This window comes from Punica granatum, chromosome 2 (genome assembly GCF_007655135.1).
Source record: "Punica granatum isolate Tunisia-2019 chromosome 2, ASM765513v2, whole genome shotgun sequence".
NCBI lineage: Eukaryota > Viridiplantae > Streptophyta > Magnoliopsida > Myrtales > Lythraceae > Punica > Punica granatum.
In genome coordinates this window covers 15,416,292-15,439,037 of record NC_045128.1, presented here as the reverse complement: position 1 = coordinate 15,439,037, position 22,746 = coordinate 15,416,292, and the positions used below count along the sequence as shown (strand labels likewise).

Sequence of the window (22,746 nt, the reverse complement as noted above, 5' to 3'; positions counted from 1 at the left end):
AAAAATGTGTTGGCGGTTTTATCAATCTACACAAACTCCAAATTGCAGAGAAATGAAATGGCCTTGAACATCGCAGTTGCTATTCTCAAAACCGAAAAAATGCTTCTTCCAAAGATCGAAGTTAGGGTTAAACTTGCTTTCCAATGGAGATTCGATTTTGAACCCCGCAATTAGCCTTTCTAATTGTCAGCAATCACATTTCTGAAATTTTATTTTTACCAGTAAAATCATAACTACAACGAACTACTATACCAAACAAGGGGATCAACGCGCCAATTCAAATCTGCGTGAAGATCATTGGGCTCCTAACTCGGTGCTCCCTGTTATGCCATGTAATGGAACCATATGTCTTGTCTATGTTTGTACCGTTTGTATCGTTTGCAGTGAATGTCACTGTGTATCTCTTCTTTTCTCCCACAGGCCCAAAAGCCAGCCTCCTAGGCTGCACGTTCAATGACACGAAGGGCGGCGCCACGATTGCTACTCGATAGTTGGACCCAGGGGTTCCAACATTGGTAAGCTCCCTTGAGTAGCTAACCACCGTCCTGTTCTCGTTCATAACAACTGTGAAAGATGGGTAGAGATGAGCTCATCTAGGTCCGAGAATTTCCATGAGCAGTTCACACTCGGATCCCTCACGATCACATGCACTTGCTATGCGTGTAGTTGAATGAGCAAATGAATGCAGCATAGTCATCCCTCATAGGGTCGTAAACGAGACCAAAGGAAAGAGCCTTTCGTGGGTCAACGTGGCCAGAGCCTAAGATCAGCGGTCCAGCTGCTGAGTTATCTTTGGCATCGGTGGTGGAGCGTCTGGTGTTATCATGGACATAGGCTGTGGTCATCAGGGCTGACTTGATTGCGCTTACACTCTGGATGGGCCACTTGAAGCAACGCGGCAAGTCCGCTAACATGGGGGCATGACATGGAAGTCCCTGTAATATTATGCATTATATGAATTGCAGAAGGTGCAAACATCGAGAGATTACGTGGTGCTCTAATCGTAGTACTCCGAGCTGATGATATCCAAGAAAATCTAGGGGATCCAATGGGAACGGATTAGAAGTGGAAAATTGAATAGTGGCAAACCTGAGGCGAGATTGAACTGAACCCTTCTTTTATCCAATGGGAGTGTTGTAGGAGGGGCTTCATTCGTCCAAGCAGCCAGAATGTCAACACCAGGACCGAGTGGCATCACATTGAGCCAGCACGGAGTAGAAGCAAGTCGGACAGTTGGATTAGGATCGGACATCACATATTGCCTAATTGTATTGCCTATTATAGCGTCAACCATCACTGCCGGTACAAGGTGGAGTCCTGACAGTAGTTTCAGATTGCCAGTCTTTGTGTTTGCAAGTATCATTCCAACCCCTCCAGCATCTCGTACATTTAGTCCCTTCTCCAGCTGCACATTCCCCCCTCGGTCGCATAGAAACACCTTCCCCTTAACCGCTACAGTATCCAGGTATTATTCAGGCACAAATTGCTTCCATTGATTCCCTTGTTGTAAACCAGTCCAACTGGTTTTTCTAATTCTACATACTGTGATAGCCCTGTGAATTGTTGTCCATTGCCAAGGGTAATGTTTGCTGGGAAATCATGGTCTACGCTTGATGCACTGTCATTGTCCATGGAGCTCCATGACTCACCGTTCAAGACCATGGGCCCTCATTAGCCGATGCAGACACAAAAATTCCCCTCTCCATCGCAGCAAATGAGCCAACACTGATCAACATTTCGTAATAGGATGTCTCTACACCACCAAGCGACACTGACATGATGTCCACGCCTTCCTTAATAGCCTGGTAGTATGTCAAAATGCATACAAAGTATAATACCCCAACAAACCTTGTAGGCTGCTACGCTGCATGGGGAGCCATGCCGCATGCTGTGCCCATGATTCTCCCAAGGAAGTTGACAGCCAGGACAGATGAATCAGCAGCTGTGCTCGCGGTGTGGGTCCCATGTCCGTCATGGTGCCCATGTGAGAGTACCATGGTGATACTTCCTTCTGTATGCACATAGTAAAAGGTCCATTGTAAATAGATCGTGACTTTTCTGATTTGAAGAAAACCGGATTTGGAAGTGCCTATGGGAAAAGAGGAAAGGCAAAATTAAGCATGTCTAAACCGGTAATGATTCATTGGGTCTCAGACATACCACTATACGCAATACAGCCCTTTGAGAAAAATCGTGCTCCCATGAGCTTTTTATTGCATAGAAAGGGATCATAATCGAGTCCCACCTCACATCTGCCCTTCCATCGTCCTGGGATTTCAGGAAACCCTGAGTCGTCGAAGCTTTTTGACTCTGGGGTGACCACACTATCAAGAACACCGATAACGACATCGTGGAAGCCTTGGCCCCCACCGGTCCCTTGAGAGATATTGCTAGTAGAGGGGCCCCAGAGACCGAGGTCATCCTCGACCTTTGTTGGATGTTGTCTCACGAGCTGATGAGACTTAGTCATATGTCTGCTTTATGAGAGGTATAGATTGGATGTGTGAATTTGCATTTAAGTCTTTGGGTTGCAGTTATCTTTTAAAGTTACTTTTGAGGTTTGTTTGACAGTTGTGCAGAGGTGGTTTTTCTGCATATATATTTGTACATTTGTTCAGCTTTTCTATTTATGCTTGACTCTTGTACTTAGACTCTATAGAACAGAGGGGGTGTAAAGGAAGTTACAGTTCCTCACTTCTCTCTCTCGTTCTCTGTACTGTTCATCTGTTGGGTTAGTGAGTTTGAGTGTGACTCACTGAGTTGACCCACTGAGTTAGTGAGTTTTTAGAGATTAACAGTGGTATCAGGGCTTTTTGATCTAAAGGGGCTATGAGTGATCCTTGTGTGAAAGAGTGATCGAGTGTTTGTCTGCATCCAGAAGTCCAGAACAAGATGGAGGCAGGTTCAAGTAATTTCTCTGCCATGGCACCACCAGTTTTTGATGGAGAGAACTATTAGGCTCGAGCTATAAAAATGGTAGCCTAAATGGAGTGTAAGGACTTGTGGGAGGTTGAGGAGCTTGATTATGAGATCCAACCACTTCCCAACAATCCTACCTTGGCTTAGTTCAAGACACACACAGAGAAGACTACTGGGACGGCAAAGGCAAAGTCATGTATGTATGCTGCAATGTCCCAAACCATCTTCACTAGGATCATGAGATGTGAGTCGGCCAAGGCTATTCGGGATTTCCTGAAGGCTGAGAATGAAGGAGATGAGAAGATAAGAGGCATGATTGTGCTGAATCTCATGACAGACTTTGAGAGATAGATGATAGAGAGTGAGTCTATTAAGGAGTATTTTGAGAGGTTGGTTGCTATAGCAAATAAGATTAGGATACTTGGCTCAGACATGAAGGATGAGAGGATAGTGCAAAAGTTGTTGGTGTCACTGCCTAAGAAGTTCAAGGCAACTATAGCTTCCCTTGAAAATACAACGGATCTGTCAAATATCAAACTAGCAAAACTCCTAAGTGCATTGCAAGCATAGGAGCAGAGAAGGATGATGACGAAGATAGGGCCCATTGAAGGTGCACTATAGGCAAAAATGAAGTTAAATGCTTTAGGAAAAGGAAAGAAGCAGTATGGGAAAAAAGGCAATGCTAATGACTCGAAAACACCAGCAAAGGAGGGAAGTACTAGCAGTAATGACCAAGGGAAGAAGGGAAAGCAAGTTCCCTATTGGCATTATGGGAGGAAAAACCATCCTCATTACAAATGCTAGAGAAGACCAGACATGAAGTGCAGGAAGTGCCATAGGATGGGGCATGTTGAGATCATCTGCAAGGAGAAAGGAGCTGATCAACAAGGACAAGCACAGACAGCAACTCATGAGGTAGAGCAGTTGTTTGCTGCATCTTGTTTATCATCAAAGTTTGAAAATGATGACTGGCTTGTTAATAGTGGTTACACAAACTACAAGACCAATAATGTGAATCTATTTAAAGAGCTAGATAGATCAATTTCCTCGAGAGTTAAAATTGGGAATGGAGATTTCATTGCTGTAAAAGGGAAGGGGATAGTTATTGAAAGTCGTACTAGTGCCAAGTTTATCACTGATGTGCTCTATATGCCTGAGATAGACCAAAACTTGCTAGGTATTGGTAAACTTTTTGAGAAAGGGTATAAGGTAAGTTTGAAGGAAAGGAGTGCTTGGTTTCTGATGCAAATGGCCAGGAGTTGTTTAGGATACTAATGCAGGACCAATTCTTCTCTTTCAATCCTTCGGAAGTGAAGCAAGTTGCTTTCAAGACACAATGCTGGAGAGGTTTGGCACAAGAGGTTGAGACACTTTTAGAGTAAAGATTTGACATATATGCAGAAGAATGAGATGGTTGAGGGTCTGCCGTCATGGAGGAGCAGGATTCAACCTACAGAACTTGTTTACTGGGCAAGCAAGCAAGACTTCCTTACAAAGGATCAGGCTGGAGAGCTACTGAGAAGCTTCAATTGGTGCACACTGATGTGTGTGGTCCTATGTCAGTACTTTCCTTAAGTGGAAGCAGATAATTTTATCATTTTTATGGATGATTTCACCTGGATGTGTTGGATTTATTTCATGAAAGCTAAGTCTGAGGTTGTTGAGATCTTTGTGAAGTTTAAGAAGCTAGTTGAAAAATAGTGTAGAAGTAGTTCGTAGGTACTTAGATCAGATAATGGGATTGAGTACACCTCAAGCAAATTCAATTCATTCTGTATTGAAGCAGGGGTGGATCATCAATTCACTGCTTCATATACTCCACAAAAAAATGGAGTTAGCGAGAGGAAGAATATGACCATTATGGAGATGGCAAGGTGTCTGTTGCAGGAAAAAAGTTTATCAAATAAGTTCTGGACAGAGGCACCAAATACCTTCTTTTTTTTTTTTGCTAAATAGGCTGCCTATTATAGCTTTGGACAAGAAAACCCCATTTGAAGCATGGTATGCTGTGAAACCATCTATGAAGAATCTCAAGGTGTTTGATTGTTTATGTTTCTCTCATGTTCCAAAACAAGCTAGATCAAACGTTTGAGCCAAGGATCTTCATTGGATATAGTTAGCAATCAAATCTTTCAACCTCAAACAAGAAAAGTAAGTGTGAGCAGGGATGTAACTTTTCTGGAAAAGGAGGAGTTGATGCGGCAGAAGTAGCGCCAAATCAGTACTTGGAGAAAAATAGGTTTTGATGATTCTATCTCAAGAAAACAACCTCCGGAGCAAAACTCATAGTTTTGCTGTGATTTTTTGATATTTAAGGCAAATTCCATTGTTTAGGGCCTCAAATGGGCATTTTATCGTTTTTGGGTGTTTTTGCAATTTTAGAAAAGTTTATTTCTTTTCGTGCAATTTAGGTTTTTTTTAATCCCTATTTAAGCTTTGTAAGCTCTAGGGCTAAAACGGTTGTCTTATTTATCAGTGAATAAAATTCAGAGCTTTTGTGCTCTTTATCCAATCTCGAAGTCGATTTGAGTTTGATGCCTATTTCCGGTATTCGTGCGCGAATCAACGGGTCTATGGCGGGTTACTTGCGAGTATGCTGCGTCAGGAGTGATGTTGAGCAAAGAAAGAGAAAGGAAAAGAAGAGAAGGTTGCACCTCAGCAAGCTAGTGTGCCTCAGAAGTCCAATGAAGAAGTAGTGAGTCAGAAGACAATGTGGATGATCAACCAGTGAAGGGTACCATATCACTTGCAAACAGCTATAAGAGGTGCAACGGAGCAGTGTTTGAGCCAACAAGCTATGAAGAAGTTAAGATAGATCGGAAGTGGATAGCTTCAATGAAAGAGCAACTGGCTTCAATTGAGAAAAACTAGACTTAGGAACTAGTCGACGGACCTCAAGACAGGAAGATCATTGAAGTGAAATGGGTGTACAGGACCAAATTAAATCTTGATGTTCTGTCAACAAGTACAACGCCAGGCTTAACACCATCAGACTGCTACTTTTAGTTACAGCAGAAAAGGGCTAGAATGTATACCAACTTGATGTTAGGTCTGCTTTTCTTAATGGTGTGCTCGAGAAAGAAATCTATGTTGAGCAACCTGAAGGTTTCTAGGTTAAAGGTCAGGAAGACAAGGTGTATAAGTTGAAGAAAGCTCTGTACAGTCTGAAGTAGGCTCCTAGAGCCTAGTACCGTAAGATGGATGAGTATCTGAGGGACTTGGGCTTTCAAAAAAGCTTGAGTGAATTTACTCTGTATGTGAAGAGAGCAGGCTGCAATGAGATTGTCATCTCTCTGTATGTGGATGATTTCCTTGTGACAGGAAATGATGAAGATTTAATCAAAGGATTGAAGCAAGATCTGATGAAGGTTTTTGAAATGACAGATCTTTGGAGACATGACCAATTTTCTAGGCTTGGAGATAAAACAAGCTCCATTTGAGATTTTCATCTGTCAAAGAAAGTACTTGAATGAGATTTTGAAAAGATTCAGTATGGAGGAATTATGCACAAGTGTAGGGACTCCAATGAACCTAAGAAAAAGGTTGCATAAGCATGATGGGGCAGAATATGCAAATGTAGCAGTTCATAGAAGCTTAATTGGTTGTCTGATGTATTTGACAGTAACCGTACCAGACATTCTGTTTGTTGTTAGTGTGTTGTCGAGGTTCCTGAACTATGCCAGTGAATTGCACATGGTGGTCGCAAAAAGAGTAGTGAGGCATCTCGAGGAGACACTCTCCTATAGGATCAAGTTCAGTGAAGCTAGGCAGTTCAAGTTGCATGGTTTTTCAGACAGTGATTGGGCAGGTTCTGTTGATGACAAGAAAAACACTTCTGGTTATTGTTCTACTCTTAGTTCTGCATGTTTTTCTTGGTGTTCCAAGAAGCAGGAGGTTGTAGCTCAGTCCACTGCAGAGGCTGAGTTCATTGTAGCAACAACAACTTCAAATCAAACCATTTAGTTAAGGAAGCTACTACAGGACCTGTGGTTGGGCTCAGGTGACACTACTAGCTGTTTGTGGACAATCAAGCCGCTTTGGCCATTTGACAGAACCCTGCGTTCCATGGCATGACCAAACATTTCAAAGTGAAGTACTATTTCCTAAGGGAAGTTCAGCAAAGTGGTGAAGTGAAGCTAGTGTATTGCAGGACAGAGGATCAGCTAGCAGACATCTTCACCAAATCTTTTCCAGTTGGAAGGTTTGAGCTGTTGAGCGAGAAACTTGGAGTTTGCAGCAGCATGAGATCCAAGGAGGAGTATGTTGGATGTTGTCTCACGAGCTGCTGAAACTTAGTCATCTGTTTGTTTTATTTTTAAGTCTATTAGGATGTGTTAATCTGCATTTAAGTCCTTGGGTTGCAGTTTGTGAGATTGGTTTGACAGTTGTGCAGAGGTGGTTTTCTGCAGGTATATTTGTATGTTTGTTCAGTTTTTCTATTTATGCTTGTCTCTTGTACTTAAGACTGTGAACAGAGGGTGTAAATGAAGCTACAGTCCCTCACTTCTCTCTCTCGTTCTCTGTACTTTTCATCTGTTGAGTTAGTGAGTTTGAGAGTGTGACTCACTGAGTTGACTCATTGAGTTGGTGACTTTTCAGAGATTAACAACCTTCAGGAACCTGGGCGTGCGGGTCATTTGGAGCTGCAGGGGAACATCCTCAAAAACTCCCAGGACATTGCTCTGCTTCCTTAGGGCCTCTGCCTGCTTAGGCTCCAAGTAAGCTGCATAACCCTGTTAGGCGGTATCATACATGTAGAGGAGATTGTCCGTTGTGCCCGAGGCGACAGACGAGAAGCTTGCCATATACCAGTACATTTGCGCGTTAGAGGGAGTAGTCTTGCTTGCCTCTCTCGTTTGGACAATGTAGACCTTCTTCGCACTGCCATGGCTACAGAGGACCATTAGGAGCATTGCCAGGACACATAACCTTGCCAGCCAATCCATTGTATGGATCGATCGTTTCCGTTACCTGCGAAAATGTTTTGTGCCTGGCAACAAATTTATGAATCTTGGCAGCAAATCCAGAGACCTGCTATAGCAACGGTATGGGTGTGGCCGTGCCAGTAACAGCTAATATAGGAACATATCCTTGTGGGGACTTAATAAGTAAAAGATTCAGATCGAAGGAATTGAAAATCTGCCATTTATGGTCATCCTAAACCCATTTTTGATACTCCATTTTCAGTGTGTATGACTATGTGTCAATTCTGGACAGGATTTAATGGTTTTTAGGTGCAAGATTCAGAATCTATACTAAAATTGGTGTCTCAATTTGAGCGAATCTATAAATGGACGTGATGTTGATCCTCATTTTGTTAATTTTAGAAGAGAACTTTAGGGTTTACCCCCTAAGACTTGGGAGAACGCTGTCAATTTTTATCCTACTGTACAGTGTACATTTGGTACGAAAGACAAATAAATCTTGGATTTAGTGCATTGACGACTAGGATCAAGAGAGGGTTCAAATTTCATTAGTTGGCAAAAGAAAAAGAACCCCTCTTTTCGTTTGAGGTTGGGATTTTGCAACCATATCGTTTGAGATTGTGGTTTAGTGCAATAACGTTATTTCTCAATTTGAAACTAGGAGGTTCTGTGGTGTAGATTCTTAACATTAGACTCGAATCTAAATTATTCGAGACTCATTGAACTTTTGAATAGCAAGTGATTCCTACGGAGAAGATATATATATATATATATATATATATATATATAGGAGATAGAATTAGCCTTGCAATTAGTTTCAGATTTGTCTATATACACCTATAAGGCTATAACATACCATCACTACCAGTCATAACAACGAAAATTTTGCCGTTACTACACTAAAAATAAAAAACTCCTCAGTAACTTGAAATTTCCGGCTTCTCGAATTTGATCCATGACCTCACTCACTGAAACATAGAAATATATTAGCCGATAACTCTGCCGATCCGTGTCCATGTATAGGCAATGGGACTTCTCACTTGGTTCTCATTCCTTTTCCATACAATAGAACCAAAATCCGACCTTGCTATGAGATTCGGCTCCTTCTTTGATGCAAAAGTTGCCGTGTACTTCTTCTCCCCGACACTAGTAAATACGAGCTTTGTCGGCTTCACGATGACTTGTACATCCTCCGGGCCTCTCACTTTCACCTCATAGGTGGAACTTGCAGGCCCAACTTTAGTTAGTTCCCGTGTGTATCTCATGACCCTCTTGGACCCCAACAGAACTGAGAATGATAGGTAGTTCAGTTCCCCGGGGTCGGACAACTTACGGGAGCATGTGATGTTGGGCAATTTGGTCACGGCCTTCACTTGGTTGATAGAGTAGCCGAGGGAACAGAGGAAGGAGATGAAGTCCTCACTGGAGATGTCATACACGAGGCCTGGGTTGAGGGCCTTTTGTGGGTCAACATGGCCCGAGCCATGGGCCCACGGGGTGGAGTACATTCCCCCGACAGCATCTCGAACAGGGGAGCCAGTATTGTCCGCTGTGTAGGCAGTAGTCATGAGAGCGGACTTGATTGTGCTCGGGCTCCGATCTGAATATGCAGCTTTGAGCAGGGCAGCTACTCGGCTGATGTGCGGGCAAGACATAGACGTGCCTGTAATTTCATTATCATTTGACATCAAACATGGACACAACTAGAGGACATAGGATCACATTTTAACATACTAACTAGACCATGTTTCCTTGGACCTCAACAGGAGGACCAGTAAATCAACTCCCAACATCACTTGGTTTTAGAGTTAAGTTTTGATTTTAATTGATTTGTAATGATTGTGTTATTGAATTATAAGAAAAAAGTGTAAAAAAGTAATGAATAGTCGAAAAAAAGTAATGATTATGTCGTTGAATTGTGGAAAAAGTAATGAATATTTGAGAGAATTTAATATTAAAAATTGAATTGAATGGTTAAAAAAGAATAGTAATAATTGTATTGTTGAATTGAAGATAAAGTGAAGTAGAGTTAAAAGTAGAATTAAAATCGTTTTGTAAAATCAAACAAAGTAAATCTGAGGATTGTGATTCACCTGACATGATATTGAACCGGATCTTCCTGGTATCCTTCTCCAGTCCAGTAGGGCCCGCAGCCTCTGACCAGGCTGCCAAGATAGTAACACCAGGACTGATCACATCGGGGCTTTATTTTCAGGACGGTCCCACCAAATCTTAGCTCCACAACTGGATGAGAACTGGATCTCACATAGTCTCTGATCACATCGCCCGCCTTCCTCCCGACTGCTGCTGCTGGTAACACGTGGCTGTCCACCACCAGTTCCTCTCCATTGGCATCCGTATTTGCGAGGATCATCCCCGCCCCAATAGCATCCCGAACAACAATGCCCTTCTCAACACGCGAGTTACCACCTCTGTCACACACCACCACTTTCCCCCTTTCCTGATAGAGCCACAAGAGAGAATAACTTGTCAAGTATTGGTTTATAGGATAAAAGCAACAACGGGTTACTCAGAAGCAAGAGATAAGTAATGATATTTGAAGCGACTCAAACTCGACTAAGAGAAAATTAGATGCTCAGCGCATCATAAGCCTGCTAACATGATCGTTAAAATCACCACGTCTGTTACAGGAGAATGGAAAGAGAATGGAATGGAATTGGCTTTATCCTGTCATCTCTTAAAAGAACGTGGATATCATGGAATCAAGAATAAAGGGCTTGACACTGTAGCATACCAGCTTTGGATCAAGTGAGCTGGGCACGCACAGTTTACTGGAATCACTGACACCTTTGCCATAGACCAGGCCCGCTGGCTTGTTTCCCTGCCCTGGCCCACTATAGAGGGACACACCAGTTAACCGGCTTGAGTTTTCCAGCAAAACATATGCAGGGAAATCCCGGTCCAGTGTCCCAGGACCGACTGTCAAGATCCAAGGCGCAACATTATCCAGTGAGGCCCTGGTTGGCCCACTATTACCCACAGAACAGGAGACAATGATTCCTCTCCATGGCAGAAATTCCCCGATTGCGATCAAGTCACCGTAGTACGGGGAAGAACCGACATGGACAGGATATCAACACCATCCCGGACGGTCCTGTCCATGGCAGCAAGTATGTCCGACCCAAAGCAGCAGCCTGCCTCCCAGCAGACCTTGTATGCTGCCACTCTGGCATGAGGGGCCATCCCTAGGGCGGTCCTAGTTGCATGCCCCAGAAGGCTTGCGTTTGTCACGCGAGACCCAGCTGCTGTGCTGGCAGTGTGTTTGGGTCCTTCAGGTTACCCCTACCTGCAAAAATTATGTAAAAAGACAATATTTTACTAATTCCTCCATTCTTACAAGCCATTACAGCTTTTCATTTGATGTCATAAGCAAAACGATATAGCATGGAATATGACTTGGAATATAGCGGTAGTTTGCCAATTTCATCCGCTAATTTCAATAAAATGCAAGACGCTGTTATTTAATTGCTCTATGAATCATTTAGAGCAAGCAAAAATTAATGGGTAATCCAAAGAAGTTACTTGCCTAGGGCCATACGGGCACCGATGAGCTTCCAGTTGCACAGGTTCGGGTGAAACGGGCCGACTCACATTCACCCTTCCACCTGGCCGGAACTGGGCATGCCTGAGTCGTCGAAGCTGCTCGATTCAGGCCAGACCCCAGTATCGAGCACCCCGATGATAACATCCGAGTACTCCTTGTTTGGGCTGCTGGGGAAGCCGGACCAGGACCAAAGTCCAAGTTCATTGGAGATGCCCAAGAACTCAGGGGTCTGGGTCGTGTGGAGGGTATAGAGAGTGTCCTCATAGACGCCAAGGACAGAGTCCAACATCCGGAGGGAGTCAGCCTCATCGGGGGCGAGCGAGGTGGCAAAACCGTGGCAAGCAGCAGAGTAGGTGTAGAGGGTGGATGCAGATGGGGAGATGCTGGGTATACAAGTCGCCGTGGGGGGCGAGGGAGGAAGGCATGTGGTGGACTTTCATGTGGACAAGGTATGTCTTCTTTGGGACAGAGACAGAGAGGAATTGTAGGACTAGGAACTGCAAGAACAGGAGAAAGGTCTGGGAAATGGCGGACATGGTGGTTGTGATTGGGAAGAATGGGGGGTTAGGATAAGAGATGCGGGCTCGGGTTTGGGTTTTATTTACAAGATGATTTAGTTTCCGATCTTCTCTTCGTATCGGCGACTGCATCGTGGATATTCGAATTGCAGCTTTTTTCCGGTCGATATAATCGCGGATCTCAGAAGATAATATCGAAACCGAAAAGTGCACGTTTGTTTATTAGTGTTTTCGAGAGAACCAGGAAGCAGTTGCGCTTTTTCTATGGGATTAGGACAGCTTTGGAGGTTTCCCCAAATTTTATGCAGTTTTCTTGCCTTGACATTTTTCGGTCAACAAAAGTGAACAGTGCGTCCATGGCAGGAACTGGAGCTGGAGCTTCATCAGGATATGTAAAAGGAAAGCAGGCTTTATCAGATGGGGCGGACAGAAAAATATCTCCATCGACCTCATTAGACGGCGGCCTAAACCCCGGTGTTGCTTAATTGAACTGATTGAGCTTACTTGGTTTACTCATAGTAGCAACCTGCTTCTGATGGAAGAAAAACTTTTCATAGTCAGGATATAATGTATACGATGCAAATCATGACACAACATGAAGAGGCATCAAACTGAGCAAAGGTCACGCTGAAAGCAAAAGGGCGTGCTGCGATTGAAAAAACAAGCATACCTAAATTAGTAATTTAGTATATGGATATGGGGAGGCTTACACTGCTTACCGTGATTAGGGCTGGGGGGTGGGCGGGACAGGATATGGAGTCCTTTATTAGTTAGTTTGAGCAGTCTTTTTTGTAAGCATGAACAAGAATGAAATGAAAACCGGGTCAACGGATTAACACAGATGCAAGCACATTTGCCAGAAGCAGATAGAATATCTAAGAAGTCTAATAAGGCAGTAAGCATCGTATATCAACATCGGACTAAAATACCGAGGATACCAAGTTTACAAAGCGATAAGAGGATTGACAAATGGCGTCTGAACAAAAGTATATAAAGCTCATACTGCACTCAGTATTTCTCAATTTTTCTGGTCCTTCAGCAATCACATTCAGAATCCCAATGGCAGACCACAGAGGCTGCAACGCTTCTCAAACCACGGAAGTGCTCTTAGTGGCCGTATTTCTGGAACTCCCACTCGCTGTTATCTGTTGATAAGATAGGGTAAAGGAGAAAAGATTAAATCAACTACATTCATGCTAGAAGCAGTGAGCGAGGAAAACTGTGCAAATGAGAAGTTTGATTTGCCAGAATGGCCATACCTAGAGGGCACACTTGGCGGGTCTTCAGCCACCGACTGATGCAGTGAAAGTGAAATGCGTGATTGCAAACTCCTGTTTAACCCAAATCCATGTCTTTGTTAAATAAACCAGGCAACTGATGAGTATAATAATGGGGATGGTTCAGGGAAAAACAACTTCAGCAGAAAACACAGAAACAAGGGAGGGAGAAAAAAGACAGAAGCACCGGCAGATGCTTGAGACTACACGTGCAAACATAGAAGAGCAGAATTTGCATCGCTAATTACAATTATGCCATAATATCTCCAATTTTTCAGCAAGTGTATAGTTATGCAACAGGAAAAACATATACTCCATTCCCAACCATTAGGTGAAGAAAAAATTGAAATCTTGCAAAACTTTCCAAACTATAACCAATGATCTTGCTGTTGAAAATAAAAGGCAAGAAATAGAAACAGAAAGTGATGCAGAAGGCAATGTTACACAAAGAACCCAATCAGACCACTGCTTCAAAAATGTTTATCTAGAGTACAAAATCAGTCAATGGCAATATCAATAAACTGTCATTTTACAACGGACAACCAATCTATTGCACCTACTGCATTGCCGCCACAAAATTTTTCAAAAGCCGACCAAATAACCTCACATTCTAAACCTGTCTATTTCATACAGGAGTCATTTAGGTGGCGAAAAAATCCCAATGTATCTAACAAAATGTGAGCATCTATTGAATATGCAGAGAATGATCAGAGAGCAGTTGTAGCAGGAATTAAGATGCCAAAAGTCCACTGAAAGGTGAAGAGCAGGGGATAATCTACTGAGAAAGCTATATTAGAAATTAGAAACCATACAAGATGAAGAACGTAAGAAAAGACGTTCAACTTGAATACACAACTCAGACTATAACAAGCTATAACCGCTGCAGAATTAAGTTTGCCATATGTAAAACATTGGGAAACTCTCAATGGGGGCTCTAAAAGATCAGATGAAACCCATTACTCTAAACACCTCTGAGTTTAACTCCATCGAAAAACAAAGACCTTCAACTCGAATACACAACTTGGACTACACACAAGCAATAACTATAGCCACTGCAAAATCAGGTTTGCTACACGTTAATTTTCGGAAACTCTCAAAGAAGCTTCCAAAAAGATCAGATGAAACCCACTAGTATAAACACAACCGAGTTAAACTCCAGCCAAAGACAAATTTAAACTACAGAAGATACGACATGCGTTTTGTATCATCCGACAGAGTAAACAGCTTGGGAATAACAAGAATTATGATCCCAAGATTAGGTCTTAAGCTTACCCCAGGCGACAGTGCACTCCTCGCTGGTAGCGCTGGCTTGATTTGCTTGGCACTCGATGCCTAATCAAACGAACAAAATTACTCACTCAGAGGCAAAGTATCGTCAGAATCGAAAAATTAACAAAAGCAGAGTAAGTAAGAGGCTGAACCCATTTATGTCAATCAATCAAATTAGGGTTCATAAAGAGAGCCACAGAAAGATGAACTCACAGAGATCCATGATATGGTTCCTGCAAATCGCGCAGTTGTCCACGACGATATCTGCACAAACCACACAGAAGCCAATCAGCACACCGAAGTTCTAATCCAAAACCATGAAATTTAGGGTTAAGGTGAAGGGGGGGGAAGGGACTCACCCCAGGCCCAGAGAGCGACGGCGTTCCACTTCTTGATCTCGAATCGCTTGGGTTTCTTGGAGGAGGATGAAGAGGCGGCTGCTGACGAGGACGCAGGAGGAGTAGTAACACCGCTGGGCCCTTCACCGGCGGTAACCATCGGGACGTCGGAATCCAGAGTCGCCATTGCTGCCTTTGAAACCCTAGGGTACGGGTTGTCGCAGCTTCTGTGCCTTTCTTCCAGGCCCCACAACACAGCGCGCAAATAGAAAGAGAAGAGAGAAGGAGAGAAATCGTTAGTGAGTTCTATATATTAATCTTTATATTGAGTGAATTCCGTGCTTTGTTTCAATATTATTCACCAACTGTTTCAATTCACCAAATTGGGGAAATTTAAAATTTTTTTAAAGGAAAATCAGGCAAAAGCGAAAAAAGAGAAACAAGTTGATAAAAATCAGGGCAAGTTTAGTATATGTATAGATATATGAAAGGTGGTGACATGATGGAGTCACTATGATGGCTACAAAGTAGACCAAATAGATATTCCTCGATTTTTGATTTTTTAATATAAATTTTAATAATCTTTTAACCATTAACACTTTAGCTTTCAAATGGTTCAATTGCCATCACCTGATTACCTGAATTTTCAAAATGAGGAATTTGATTCCTCAATTTCAATTTCGTCTAATAGTTAGATCCTGACGTCAAGTCCTTGAACGGAAATGTGACGTGGAATTTGAGTTGGAAGAAACGACGTCAAATTTGTGCCATGTCCTTATCGAGACGACACCGTTTTGCTTCCCGAGCACCCAAAAACAAAACAAAGCCGTGCAACGTCAACACCATCTGACCGAAGAATGCAAAACAACGATGTGCATTCCTTTCGACCACGCAGAAACGATGACGTTTGGCAGCTGGCCTGGCCAACATTGAAACGACGTCGACTTGGCAACTTGCAGAATGAAGAACGAAGAACGCAAAACGACGTCGTGCTGCCTTAGTCGATCTTCTTCCTCGCAAAACCCTAATTTCTACAATCGAATCCCCAATTCCCAAATTCCATTTGAAACCCTAATCCCCAAATTCTCAAATTCCTCCAATCCAATTGAAAACCCTAAGTCCCAAATTTCGTAAATCCTCCAATCGAACCGAAAACCCTAAAACAAAAACGACGGCAATCTGTCATTCCCATATTTTGTGGTCTTCAAATGTTTGTCTGACCATTTGAACTCTTAACTTGTAATGGAAGTTAATATATGCAACAATTATTCTCAAGAATGTTCAAAAGTTGGTGTTACTACTCAATGCCTCAGTTAGTGTTACTGAAGTTAGCAATTAAGTTAGACAGTTTATTTGATGGTTTTATATGAAAAGATGTTGATGATATAAGTTACTAGTGTGAAGTTAATGAAGTTTTTTCTTTATCAGTCACCTCATGTCTCTCTCCTTTGTTCTGTATGAGGGAGAACAGTTCTACAATTACTTGCAAACGAGATTACATTAAGTGAAGTGAATGTGAGAGTGTTGTTCTGCAAAACTTGCAGAATAGTGCTCAGTGCTCTCAAGAATGTTCAAAAATCTGCTCAGTTGCACTGTTGCTATTTTGTCATATTAGTGCTCAGTTGGTCAGTTGGTGTTTGTGCTTAACGCACTGCTCAGTGGTCGCATAGGACAAGGTATAGTGCAATGCTCAGTGGTCGCATAGGACAAGGTACAGTGCAGTACTCAGTGGTCGCACAGAACAAGGTACAGTGCAGTGCTCAGTGGTCGCACAGAACAAGTTACAGTACAGTGCAGTGTAGTGCTCAGGACAAGGTACAGTATATTGCAGTGCTCAGTGATCGCACACAATAGTGCTCAGCGCAGTGCTCAGTAGTCACACAAAATGGTGCTCAGTGCAGTGCAGTGCTCAGGACAAGGTACAGTACAGTGCAGTGCTCAATGCAGTGTTCAGTAGTCGCACAGAATGGTGCTCATTGCAATGCTCAGTAGTCGCACAGAATGGTGCTCAGTGCAATGCAGTGCCAACTGATACTAGTGCTCAGTGCATTGCAGTGCCAATTGATACCAGTGCTCAGCTCAGTTACCAGTTGGATCTAAGTGGCTTAGTTGCAAAGTAGGATATAAAATGGCATAACATGAACAAAATGAAACAATTGATGTCAACAAGAGGTTCTTGATTAGATGTTGTAGTTGTTCTACATTTTCAATTTATACATGGCATAACATCCAAACAACTAATACCAGCACCATCTACTCGTGCCAGCAACTCCTAAGCACCATCTACCAATGCCAGACAACTAACACCAGCAGTCTAACACATTGATGAACAACCAACGCATATCAACTACCAATACAATGCTCAACTACAAAGGCCACTTACATCACAACATAACCAAAACATACCAAATGCTCTCCAAGCCACACCAAATAAACTACAGCCAGCTTACTTCCACAATTTCAATGCCAAAACAGTAACCAACAAAGCCAATATCAAACACACAAGCCGTAACCTTTTCAACTGTAGCTCATAGGCGACATTCCTACTCATAAGCTGACTGATCAACATCTGATCAGGAGAGGACTTTGCTAAGCCAATTTCATATTCTCGTTGAAAATAATCGCATCTCAGACTTTTGTTCCTCCACTGTGGGCACCTATATAATGCCCTCCCAAGATTGCATTTAGTATTGGAAGTCATCCTCACAACTCTTCGCCCACAGTGACAGTAGATATCTTCATCACTGTTACAGCTCCAATAGCTCTTTCTTCTCCCACAATCACAGAACCCATCTTCGTCAATGGACATGCTATAACTGCTCTCTCTCATGCTATTGGGGTAGACAGCTGAATCCTCACGCAATCGATGATGATTACAACGGCTCCACTGTGATTGAGAGTTGCAACTCATGCTGCTCCAAATTGGGATCGCAATCAGTTGGAGGAATTTGGGAATTTGGTGCTTAGGGTTTACGGTTCGATTGGAGGATTTTGGGAATTTGGGGATTTCGATTTACGATTCGATTGGATGATTTTGGGATTCTATTGGAGTATTTACGGAATCTGGGGCTTAGGGTTTTCGGTTCGATTGGACGATTTTGGGATTTGATTGGAGGATTTACGGAATTTGGGGCTTTCGGTTGGATTTGAGGAATTTGGGGATTAGAGTTTCAAATGGAATTTGGAAACTAAGGATCCGATTGCGAAAATTAGGATTTTGAGAGGAAGAAGAACGACAGTGCTCAAGCCGACGTCGTTTTTGCCTTCTTCGGTCCGTAAGTTGTTGCATGTCATCGTTTTCTTTTTTCTTTGCTGTGCGAAAAGCAAAACAAAGTCGTTTCGGTAAGGATGTGGCACAAATTTGACGCCGTTTGATCCAACTCAGCATCCATGTCAGCTTTCCATTCAAGGACTTGACGTAAGAACCAATCTATTAGATGAAATTGAAATTGAGGGATCAAATTCATCATTTTGAAAATTCAAGTAGTCAAGTGGTGGCAATTGAACAATTCGAGGACTATAGTGTTAGTGGTCTTAATTTTTTAACCTGTTTGGATCCAAAGTCAAACTCCACTTTATTTAACTCCATCCTTTTTGAAAATTTGGGGTTTTTACCCAAAATTGTCCATGATTTACGCGTTTTGTCAATTCTATCACATGTTTTTTTTTTGTCAGCTATATCTCATGGTTTACATTTTGCTTCAAATCTATCCCGCCGTTATATATCCGTCAACATCCAACGGGTTTGCTACAGTAAACCCTTTTATCCGGGATATATTTGAGAAAAAATTAAAATCATTAGATAGTTTTGAGGAAATAATTAAAATCATATGATAGATTTGGGAAAAAAATTGAAACCATGTGATAGATTTGGAGCCTACTAACGTTTCATTAACGAACAACAAAAAATGGCGGAATAGATTTCGAGTAAAATGTAAACCATGGGATATATCTGACAAAAAAAGCATAGGAAAAATGTAAACCATGGGATATACCATGGGCCATTTGAGGTAAAACCCCTTAAAATTTCAAAAAGACCCAAACTTTTGAAATATTGTAAAATGTGCCCCGCCCCTCTTCTCTCCTCTACAGTTCATCTTCTTCCTCATTCACTCATCCCCAGCCCTCGTTATCTCTTCTCACCTTAGCCCTCATCGTCCTCACTCATTCCTTATCCTTCCCCAGAAGATCCATCTTCGAATCGTTGTTCTTGTTGCAGACTTAGGGTTCCTTTTGCTGAAAATTTGTAGCTCAGAGAGCGAGGATGGAGGGCATGGAGCAGTGGAAGGTTCAGGGGGAGAACTGGACCAATCAATTGAAATAGTTGCTGGGTCAATTACTCGAGCAGGTTCACCAGGCTCCCCCGGCTCAACTGTATGTCACCGTCGCTATCTTAGCTTTCACGGTTCAGTGCTCGACCTTGGTTTTCACGAAGAAAGACTGATGGATTGAGGAAAGAAGGAGATGGGAAAGGGAAGATGGATGGATTGAACTGGATGTACGGACATGAGGAAGTCGAAGAGCAACACAGAGTCGGGAAGATGGCCTGGGTTGCCGCTCCGATGAGATTGTCCCAATGATTAAGGGTCCAATAGAGGAGGGGAAAGGAGATCTCGGCTCTCTCGATTTTAGGGTTTCGTCAAATTAAAATATGAGATGAAATTTGGTTTGATTCCTTAGTGGAGGTTCGTCAAATCGAAATCTTAGACTCATCGTGGCTCGAGAACTATTGCCATGAGTTGTAATTTGTGGGTGAGACAACCATGGAAGTGCAGTAATCAGTTAGAGAAAGGAGAAGAAGGGCATGAAGATGAAGAAGACGATGAACAGTGCTTGCTGGGGCAAAATTGGAATTTTTTAAAAAAATTGGGTCTTTTTGAAATTTTAAAATGTTTGTAGTGGAGTTGAGTCAAACATAATTCTAAAACCAAACAGACCCTTAATATTTTAAAGTGTATAACTATTTTTTGTGAATATTCAAATAAAATTGATCGAACAATTGATTGTGTCCTGTAGCTGTACTCTCAGTCCGCCAATATATCTCGCCACCAGCTGATTCTCGGTTTCCTAAAGCTCGTTACGAGCAACCAAATGGTAAAACTCAAAGGTGTATTCGTCCACCGACCTACTGCCCTACCTCAAGTTTTGCAGCCGTTGGTACATGATCTATTGAAAGTTATAAGACAGAAAGGCAGCCCTCAAATTTTTCTTCATCTTCTCTCACGACATGATCTTAGGTTTGCCCATTCAACTATGGGTAAGCTTCACCTGTTGCCACCAAGCCATCGCCCTACCACGTAGTCGAGTTGCCACGAGCTGTACTCGCTTGTCATTAGGATCCCCCTTGAACTCCAAGACCTCTTCCACTGTTGCTAGCCAATCTAGAAACTCCTCTGACTGCAAGCCCCCTTGGAATTTGGGAATATCAATCCTAAGGCCCGTCTCTCATCGCCTTTGGTTTGTTTCTACGGTTGGTAACCGACCTCTCCTACGATTTCCCCCAATATACTCAATCTCGTCCTCATCAGAGTAGGAATCATACTCAACATCATCCGAATCCACAGTCGGATTAGGGACTCAGCCACGCCTCAGGTCGACCTCCTGCCGGGCCTCCATCAGCACTCTCATCCTCTCGGCTAGGCAATCCACAACCATGTCCAACCTACGCTCCAATGCCACCCCCAGCGGGGTATCCATGATATGCTCGATCCTCCAATCCAATTCATCCTCCTCCGCAGCGTGACATTAATTAACTGTTCTTCTGGGCGGCATCGCTGATCCAAGAAAGAACGCGACTCTGATACCAACTGACGCAGTGTATACACGAACAACCTGTTATAGATCCGTTGATTCCGTAGAATACCAGAACTATGACCTTCAATTCCCTATTAATTTTTCAAATTCCTAGGAAATCGGCATCTAACTCGAATTGAATCCGAGAATGGACGAAAGAGCATAGTAGGTCTAAACTTTATTAGATGATCAAAGACAACAATTGTTTAACCCTAGGGTTTACATCGCCTAAATATGATTAAAACGCCTAAATTACACTAAAGACATAAACTTTTTCTAAAATTACGAAAACACCCAAATAACATAAAAATGCCCGTTTGAGGCCCTAAATGATGGAATTCGGCCTAAATCTTGTCTTATCATGGCCAAAGGCCATGAATTATGCTCCGGGTGCCGTTTCCCTCGAGACAAGATCGTCAGAACCTGTTTTTCTCGAGGTACTGATTTGCCACGTCTTCTGCCGCATCACTAATGCAACTAGGGATGGCAGTAGTGCAGTTATGGTGCAGATATCTCAGGAACTTTAAGTGCACCGGATCTTCACAGCCACTGCGGTTTTAATAATTGAAAACCATATATGCACCAGCAAAGAACCGCAGGTATCCGCACCGCACCGTACCATGAAATTAAATTAAATTAAAAATCAAGAAAAACATAACATTTAAAGAAATAAACAAACTATAAATTAACTATAAATTAGTATCTATCTTTATAGTTTATTTGTTCTTATTAAATATGCAGCAGAAAGAAAGAACGAAAAGGCGTATCAATTTCTGATGGGCTCAATCTCGAGTTTGGGGTGGTGCGATCAAACATTCTTAGCATCGAGCCCTTGCCCTTGCTCAACAAGGTCTACTCCATGGTCATGCATGAAGAGATTCAAAAACAAGTTACAAGAGTTGTTGGGAATTGATCTATGCCCTAGAGGCCATCTATTATCAATTATGTATTTATGACATTAGTAACATTATGCATTTTTATTATTGTCTAATTGTACTGTTACTTTTACACAATAACATCCTTGAAATGGTAGGATCTATATGCATCAATTATGACTTGATTGTGAGATTTTATCAATTATAAACACTATTCCCAAATGTTCCTAGTCGAAGTATTATTATTAACTAGGATACCGATAATGCAGGAAGACTAGTGTGGATGTAGATTGATGACCAAATCTCACAGGTCATGGATGTGGAGACATCGAGTTGCACCACACGTATACATTAGGAGTAAGGTGTACTGGACTAACCCGTCGTGTGACTGTTACACGAGTGGTAAAGTGACTATCATTAGTAGTTCTCATAGCGTTTGACTTGAGGTCAATTGGATTCCTACATGTGATGTTATGTAATTTGATGCATGTCTAACACCAATCATAGCAAGACAGTAAAGGTAGCAATTGGGTATGCCACAAATAATGAAGAGGAATGTGGATAACCAAGATACAATTTGTCCCTCCATGTAACGGGAGCGATATCTCACGGCCGCTTAGTCGATGAAGTCTCAAAGTGTATGCATACCTAAATGAGTCGATATAAGGATATTGAGTTCATCGACAAACTTACTTGGTGAATCAAGAAAGGAAGAATGACCCATGTAAGGATGACACGGGCCATGCCTTGAGCACAATAGAAATATAGAGGACAAATGAATTATACTATGTGATAACATTGCTCATAGGTTCGGCGAATAGTTAATTTTATGATTACTTGAATAGCAATAATATTCAATGATGCATTGTTAGATGCTGCTTACTATTTGTATAGTTGAAGTAGATACTTCAACATTACTGTCAGCTAAGGGAACCTGGAGTGTCACATACAATGATTGAGTCAATTGGGATTATTATGAGACAATAATATCATCTAATATGGCTTAGATAAATTGCGAAGCAAATAGGATAAGTCGGACATTTAATATGATTAAATATACCGAGATTAAATATGCTGATTAATTAAACACCGATTTATTATGTTTCGTGGGACCCGATTTGATACGCGAGACGCATGAAAAAATGCGCACAAGTGGCCGCCATGTTGCAATTTTTGCATGGAAGCCATGTTGAATGTTCATGGAAGCCAAATGGCATGCCATGTGGCTGGTCCATGCAAATGCAACCCCCCCACCCCACCAACCAAA

At 42.2% G+C, this 22,746-nt stretch overlaps 1 protein-coding gene and 2 pseudogenes across 1 annotated transcript; all 3 read right to left on the bottom strand.

Annotated features, from left to right (window-relative positions):
• Nucleotides 1-277: 277 nt before the first annotated feature.
• On the bottom strand, nucleotides 278-2,470 carry LOC116193714 (annotated as a pseudogene).
• Nucleotides 2,471-8,635: 6,165 nt separating this feature from the next.
• Nucleotides 8,636-12,652, bottom strand: LOC116197016 (annotated as a pseudogene).
• Nucleotides 12,653-12,792: 140 nt separating this feature from the next.
• On the bottom strand, nucleotides 12,793-15,204 carry LOC116197015 (RING-box protein 1a). Its single transcript, XM_031527004.1, has 5 exons — nucleotides 14,833-15,204; nucleotides 14,687-14,737; nucleotides 14,477-14,536; nucleotides 13,187-13,258; nucleotides 12,793-13,072 (listed from the first exon to the last, which is right to left on the bottom strand). Exons 1-5 carry the CDS (start codon nucleotides 14,996-14,998, stop codon nucleotides 13,035-13,037), a joined length of 387 nt encoding a protein of 128 aa, XP_031382864.1. The 5' UTR covers nucleotides 14,999-15,204; the 3' UTR covers nucleotides 12,793-13,034.
• Between the last annotated feature and the right edge of the window lie 7,542 nt (nucleotides 15,205-22,746).